This window comes from Sinocyclocheilus anshuiensis, unplaced genomic scaffold, assembly GCF_001515605.1.
Source record: "Sinocyclocheilus anshuiensis isolate Anshui unplaced genomic scaffold, SAMN03320099.WGS_v1.1 scaffold3248, whole genome shotgun sequence".
Taxonomy (NCBI): domain Eukaryota; kingdom Metazoa; phylum Chordata; class Actinopteri; order Cypriniformes; family Cyprinidae; genus Sinocyclocheilus; species Sinocyclocheilus anshuiensis.
In genome coordinates, this window is record NW_015548391.1 from 595 (window position 1) to 8,303 (window position 7,709).

The 7,709-nt window shown below is 41.5% G+C and overlaps 1 protein-coding gene across 1 annotated transcript in view; it reads right to left on the reverse strand.

Moving 5' to 3' along the window:
• Positions 1–2,443: 2,443 nt before the first annotated feature.
• LOC107656721 (neural cell adhesion molecule L1.1-like) overlaps positions 2,444–7,709 on the reverse strand; it is a gene marked incomplete at its 3' end in the record, with an annotated part of 32,034 nt that continues 26,768 nt past the window's right edge. The window contains exons 12-19 of the mRNA XM_016444665.1: positions 5,670–5,829; positions 5,205–5,332; positions 5,015–5,116; positions 4,253–4,453; positions 3,522–3,592; positions 3,021–3,246; positions 2,757–2,872; positions 2,444–2,669 (exon numbers count right to left, since the gene is read on the reverse strand). Coding sequence (XP_016300151.1) covers positions 2,444–2,669; positions 2,757–2,872; positions 3,021–3,246; positions 3,522–3,592; positions 4,253–4,453; positions 5,015–5,116; positions 5,205–5,332; positions 5,670–5,829 — 1,230 coding nt within the window. The remainder of the gene's footprint in view (positions 2,670–2,756; positions 2,873–3,020; positions 3,247–3,521; positions 3,593–4,252; positions 4,454–5,014; positions 5,117–5,204; positions 5,333–5,669; positions 5,830–7,709) is intronic.

Consider the following 7,709-nt stretch of genomic DNA (forward strand, 5'->3'; position numbering starts at 1 on the left):
CCTCCAGAGGTGGTGGAATCTGCTGCAGAACCTCCAGAGGTGTCAGTGGTATCCACCTGTGAACTCTCTGCCTGTTCTCTCATGGCTATGGAGGCCATCTGAGAATCCTCGTCCTGTCCTGTCATGGCTGTGGAGGCAGACTGCGAACTCTCAGCCTGTCTCGTCACGGTTGCGGAGGCCGTCTGTGAACTCTCTGTCCGTCCTGTCACGGCTATGGAGTCCGTTTATGAACTATTATCTCGTCCTGAACTGGTCAAGGAGACCGTTTGCGAACTATTGCCCTGTCTCAACCCAGCCGAAGAAGCTGTTTCTGAACTCTCTGCCTTGTCTGTCACACCTGAAGATGCTGTCTGTGAACTTCCTGACTGTTCTGCTGCAGCTATAAGGGCCGTTCAGGAACTCTCATCTCTGTCTGTCACTGCCATGAAAACCTTTAATGAACTCCCTGTATGCTCTGTTAACCCTGTCACGAGTCCAGAAACCACTTGTGAACAATCTATCTGTCCTATCAATGAGACTAACTGTGAACTGTCAACTTGTTCAGTGTTCCAGCGTGTGTTTGATTTCCCTGTCTGTCAAGAACCAGTCAATAATGTTAAGTTAGAGCTGTCAGTCTTACCAGTTTCAATTAATGACTTCACAACGGAACTGTCTGCTTTTCTAGTATCTCCCAGTGTGCCTGATTATGACCCACCTGTATTGTCAATTTCAGTCAGGGAGCCGAACTATGAACTATCTGCCCGTTCTGTTTCCCTGAATATATTGGAGTTTGAGCCATCTGTCCTGCCTGTCATGAGCTCAGAAACTACAAATGCACTCTATGTCTGTCCCATTACTCCTATCAGTATCAAAGAAACCACTAATGAACGGTCTATCTATCATGTCTCAGTCAATGAGTCTAATTTTGAACCATATGTCTGTTCCGTTTCGATCAAAGAGTCTGATTTTGAAGTGTCTGCTTGTCCAGTTTCAGTCTGTGAGCCCGTTTATGAACTGTCTTCCTGTCTGGTTTCAGCCAATGAATCTAGTTGTAAACTGTTAACTCAACCAGTCGTTGCCAATAATTCCAATGATGAACTTTCTGCTCGTTCAGTTGTCACCAGAGACAACTGTTTGCTGGTGTCCGTCACCAGAGACAATCTGTTTGCTGGTGTCCGACTCTTGCCTGTGTTGACCATGCCTGTAAATAAAAGCTTGCATATGGATCCGCATGCCTCTCGTCTCATCGGCTCCATTACAACAACAAATGAAGACCAAATATGTGACCTTTACAGACTGTGATTATTTAATGATTGATTGATTGATTGATTTTCCCCCACAGCATTTGTAAGTATATATATAAAAAAATTATATATTGAGTATTTGGTCGTATATGAAAAGTACATTAACAAGTAAGCTTGTAATTATTGTACAATTTCAGTTAAAATCATTAGTATATTTTTAATAAAGTACATGATCGTATGAATTGAAAGTTTAATGACATTTAAGCATTAACTAATGATCAGTTAAGCATTACATAATATTTGTTAATGATTTATTAATGAAGCTTTTAATCATTGTAAACCATCTGTCAAAATAATTTGAAGATTTTTAAAAAAGTACATGATATGAATTGAAAGTTTACTGACATTTGTAAGAATTTAAATTAACCTTAACTAATGATCTGTTAAGCATTATATAATGTTTGTTAATGATTTATTAATGAAAGTTATACTACGGGGCCATTGAATGCTTGAATCTGATTGGCTGACGAACGTTCTGAGGTGTGCAATTATTTTCAGGGAAACGCACGGCAAACGTAGTTCCAGGCAGCTACGGTCATGCAGTTTGCACAAAAAGGTGTTGTCAGCGCTGCCATGACGATTTTATCGGTTAGCCTATATAGTGTAGCAACTTAAAGGCTACACATGACATTTCTCACTAGCGAGGTAATTACAGCGCTGTTTAGAGACGCTGCTGCAGAACACTGTTGAGGGACGCACAGAGGTAGCCTAATTCACAAAAGCTCTCTCTTTCTAATAACTTAATTAATAACTGCATTAGAATGCTATCAACGGCTCAAGCCTCCATTACCAGCTTTAAAATGACATTTTGGAACTAGCAAAAGAGGCGTTGGATGAGATGCGGAAGAAATAATCCTACTCACAATAGCGATTTAAGTACAAAAACCGGACGAATCCCTTTAAATATATCATCTGATCGATGTCTTGAGGTGTGGTAACCGTAGTATAAGCGGAATAATTGACTCCGGGCCATTGAATTATTAGAAAAATAATGCACACCCGAGGTGTAACGGCCACTCTGCTTCGGGTCGTGGCCGCATCACCACCTCGGGTTTGCATTATTTTTCTAATAATTCAACGGCCCGGAGTAAATTATTCCTTACTTATTATAAAGTGCTACCCATAGAGGTTTTCACATGCGCTGTTAAAAGTGACCTTACCGCCCTCTGGAGTGGTGAAGTGATACTCAATCGAGAGCGGACCTTCACCTCTGCTGTTGAAAGCTGCAACTGTCAGAGTATAGTCCGAGTAAAACTGCAAGTTGCTCACGACCGTCTCCACCTTATTTCCATAAACCTCGATTTCTCTGTACTTGTCAGCCGCTGGAGCGTGCATCGGCAGGCCTCTTCGGCTGTGAGTTCTGGGGCCTTTCTTTCGCAGATGGATCTCAAGAAAGAGAGAGAGAAAATACACAGCTATGAGAATCAGCAGCCAAGTGCAGAAACTATAAATGATGGTTTATAGATCATGTACCTTGTAGCCGAGTAAGTGTCCGCGGACAGATTCCATGCTGACTGGACTCCATCTTACCAGGACAGAGGTTTTGTTCAGCTCGGTCACTGCCACCTCTGAAGGAGCTTCCAGAGGTACTGTGAGAGATCGACAGGCATTACTATGAAACTGTCAAAAGATTACTAATACTCTTTTCAAAATTAGAATTATTATTATTTTTTTTACTGAAAAATTATGTTTCTAGAAAAGCTGGGAACTGAAGCAGGAAAATGTTAGAAAACGCACCATCTTCCCCTGAGTAGCCAATCTTAGCAACTGGTTCTGGTCCTGCACCAAGATCATTGACTGCCTGAACTTTAATCTCGAAGGGGATGAAGGTCCCAGTGCCGTTCACGATGAACGGAGGATGTGAGACGCTGCTTTCCTTCCAGTGTGGACCCCTGCCTGAAGCTTGACGCCAGTAGATCTTGTACTCAAATCCTGGTCCATTAAATTGCCGTCGCTCCAGTTCCTTCCAAATGTAAAAGACGTGTAAGAAAGGAGATTAAACATGACGATTACGTCAAAATCATCTTCTCTTTGTCATGTGTAATCTGGCTTTATCTTTTGGAGAAGACTCCCGGAGAGCTACCATCCTGCAGACTTCAGCTCAAACTGTGCACCAAAACTCCTGCCTGTAATGATCAGCACTGAACACCTTCAGGAGTGTTTGATGAAATCTGCAGAATGGTAGCTGACCGGGAGCAGCGCTGGAGACTTTTCCTCTAGTGGAGGACTGTTAATCACCTTCCATGTGATGACCATACTGTTTGGATCAGTAGACACCGTCGTCACATTCTCTGGATTCATGTCAGGTACTGTGTGCAAGAGAGATCCATTAATACAATTAGGCTTTCCTAATCAAAATGAACAAATTTCTCACAAATGATAATACTTGGGACAGAAAGGTTTTTTTTTTCCACTGGAGTCTTAGAAAAGCATGCTTTCATGGCAGCTCCTAATTTTACGTTTTAGCAAATAAAGGTTTATCGGTGGTCATGCATCGCACCAATTCATACAAAATCACCACCTTGTAAAATAATTAGGTTTTCTCACGAGATTGGGGGGGAACTTCCATTGCAGTTTTCCTTATATTTAAAGGAGACCCCAGGTTTTTAAGAGTCTATGATGTAGACTGTAGACTGGATATATAAATGTATATTTTTCAGAAATATTTCAAAATGTATTGAAATACATGAAGTCAGAAAACTAATATTGTTTTCCATTTGAATTAAGTCTATTATTCTTATTTTGTCTTGTTTTAAGCAGAAAACTCACTTGATTTTAACACTTCTTTTTCTGAATCTTATGCCATTTTGCATGTCAGGGAAATGTTTTCTAGTCCAGTTATTTAAAGATTCATAAATCAAGATACAAGACTATTAAATACAGAGGATGAAAAGTCACTTTTACAGTGAAAAAACCTTTTATATGTCTGTGTCATTATTATGATAAGCTGGGAGTTGTAAGTGTCTTACTGGCTGCTGGTGTGTTGTAGGACTCTGAGGGAGGACTGGGCTCGCTGGTTCCTATGCCATTAACAGCTCTGAGCCGGAAGTGGTATGTGCTGTACGACTGCAGATGGATCTCCAGGTGTCTGATGTCTGGAGGAACTCTTCTGTACTCCTCCCACTGGCCTTTTTCTGGATTCTGCTCCTCTTTCATCTCAATGACATACTCTGGTGGACAACAGATATTAAAGGTCACACAATCCAACTGTAGCAATGTCTGATTCATGGAAAAAAATGTGTAAAGTCAGATCTTTTACTCACAAATCAAATGACAAATGTCTGCTGTACAGTCCGGATCTTTTGTTTACAAGTAAGCATGGTTCTTGAGAAAACTCATTCCCCTTATTAAAAGGAGAGGTTTTTTTGTTTTGTTTTGTTTTTTTGGAGCGGCTCTGAGCACTCACATTGTTTCATTTTGGGGAAAAAATAAAATAACACTCCTTAAAGAAATTAGAAGTAAACAGAAGAATCCATCAATCACCACTGAGGAGTAGTGTTCCTGCAGGAGTTATTTTTTTTCCTCAGTGCATGCATAAGATTTTTTCATATTACACACTCATTAATAAATTACTGACATTATAAGAAGTTTATAATAAAACAGAGGTCAAAAATGTAATAAACACCTTTCTAATGATGCTTACTGATGTCAATTGAATAAACTGAATAAATGATAGAAGAGGGTGCGCGGTGGGCTATTCTGAACGTAGTCAAAGATTTGATTTCAGTTACCAGATACAGGACTGTTGTTTTCAGCGCCTGGCGTCCAGGATAGCGTGACACTATGGTCCATCTTTTCAGACAGCTCCAGAGAGTGAGGAGAACCAGGTTTATCTGAGGAGTGTCCACCACATCCATGTCTTTCAGAACCAGTGAAATGTAAAACCAGATTGTATTTGGTATGTGGGAGTGTCAGACTCACCCAGCACGGTGATGGAGCCGGTGGCGCTGACCGAGTCTAGTTTAGTGCTGATCTCACAGCTGTAGGATCCTGTGTCCTCCATCTGAACGTCAGTGATCTTCAGAGAGCCGTCTGCGTATTCAGTGTATCTGCAGCCATTGAAATCACAAACTATAAACACCACTGCAATAAATGCAATTCTTACAAGACATGAGCAGCTGGTTTTGGCCACACTGAGGTTATAGCTGTGTGTGATGTTTACATGCTCATGGGTTTGCTTTGCTCAGTTAGTTGCACATGCTGATATGGTATCTCGAAAGAGAGCGGCCAGTGGCTGATCAAATGTAAATGAACTTTTACACAATATTTACTCGAAATAAACAAAAATGAACAGAATGAACAGAAACTGTGCACTATTAAGCAGTTTGACCACTGCCGATTAGCAGAGATATGGCTGGTTTGAAATGGTTTAAGTGGTGTGTTTACTTGTCATCATTAGCAGATGATGTGATCTTGTGTTTGTCCTTCTTCCACTGAATTGTGGGTTGTTTTAACTTGTGGTCCACTGTATATTTGCAGTGTAAAACAGCATCATTTCCACATAAAACCCGTAGATCCTGGGGAGGGTCCACAATCTTAGTTCTGTCTGGAGACAATAACATGAAACGACATTCATGAGCCATTTTACTCCATTAATGTAACTTACAGAAGAAAGATTCAATTTTACCCATAAAGTATAAAACATGGATGTTCCGTATAGCACAAAGGAGTCAGACCTGAACGTGATTTTGCTCTAGGTTTTTGGACTACTTCCCTCCTTTAACATTTGAGGGAGCTTTTTGTCTAGGATGTGGATTGTTCTATTGCTATTTGCTATTATTGCTGCAATTTCTTACATTAACGTTAACCAGCATTAAATTACTGCATAAACTATTTAGAAAAATGAACAGTACCTACACTGTAAAATCGAATTAGTTGGGCTTACTTAAAAAAAAGCATGCAAACCGATTTCCTTGAAAAAACTAAGTAAAGTGAAATAGGAATAGTATGTTGTACTGACAAATGCTTAGTTAGTATAGTTTACTTTACTTACACGAGAGTTCTAGTAACTAAAAAAGAACTGTAGGTGTTGTGGTTGCTAACCAGTTCTTCGTTGTTATTATCTGTTGTAGTAATACTGTCGTGAAGTCATGCTGATGTGCATGCTATACAGTTGTACCGTATTCCGTTGCTGTTGCCGCTGAAGTTCCTTGAGTAAACTAGCATGCACCCGAAGCTTTGTTTTCATGTGTTTTTGTTGAACATAACATTTGGCGATGAGGATGGCTTTATCTCTGCCTCCCCCTGAGCCATTTCTGTCCCACGCTGGTGAACCTGTCGTACCGTGGGAGCGGTGGTATGTGTCGTTTCAGACGTACCTTGTAGCCGCGGGCTTGGATGATGTCCCGGACGGGAGAAAGCGCGCACTTCTCATCCATTGTCTCGGCGCTGAGGGATTACGGATCTTCCAGACGCTCGGCACTGCAAATACGTACTCTGACGCTGTTGCACGACTAAAAGGACATTTTCAAAAGACTCATAGCGTGCTGTTGAAACGCCTAAATTTCAGACAAAGATGCCAACGATCGGGTGAATCAGCCAGTCAGTTTGTCGCTGATTTAAAAAGCCTTGCTGAGCCATGCAAATTCGGTGCTCTCCGTGACGAATTAATTAGAGACCAACTTATTGAAAAAACAAACAGTGCACGGGTCAGAGAGAGGCTGCTTATGGAAGATGATAGACTTACTTTGGATAAGGCTCTCACTCTGGCACTCCAAATTGAAGAAGCTACACAGTGTGCAGCTAAAATAGCAGAGACTAATGTAGCTAAAAGTGATATCACCTCTGTACCTGCAAATACAGTCATGGATGAGGAGTTCCAGCCTGCAGGTGCAATCATCCAGCAAGCACAGCCTCAGTCAAGTCAACAAAGAAGGAAATGTGGCAACTGTGGCTCCATTCGTCATGCCAACAGGTCCCCAGACTGCCCAGCTATCGGCCAAAAGTGTAGACATTGTGGTAAGCTCAACCACTTTGCAAGGTGGTGCAGATCAAAGTCCAATTCGCAGCCTTCACCAGCCGTAATTCATACAGTTGGTCCTCACTCAGTCACTTTCTCTACATTTGGTGTGCAGCTGAAAGACTGTTGAATTCTGCTGCTTCTTAACACAGGAGCTAAAGTGTCATTGCTTAATATGGCCACCTACAATAAATTTTTCTCTGATGTTGATGGGGAATCCCGTGGGCCATTACCACTGACAATGGGCCGCAGTTCGTTTCCAGTGAGTTTTCATCGTACCTGGCTGCCAGGAGCATAGCCCATATACGCACCGCCTTCTACCATCCTCAAGCTAATGGTGGCGTGGAAAGATTTAATCAAAGTCTGAAAAATGGTATACGTGCACACCTTGCCCAAGGTTTCCCATTTAAGACTGCTCTCTCCCAGACCCTCTTGCATTATCGTGCTACCCAACATGCCACCACGGG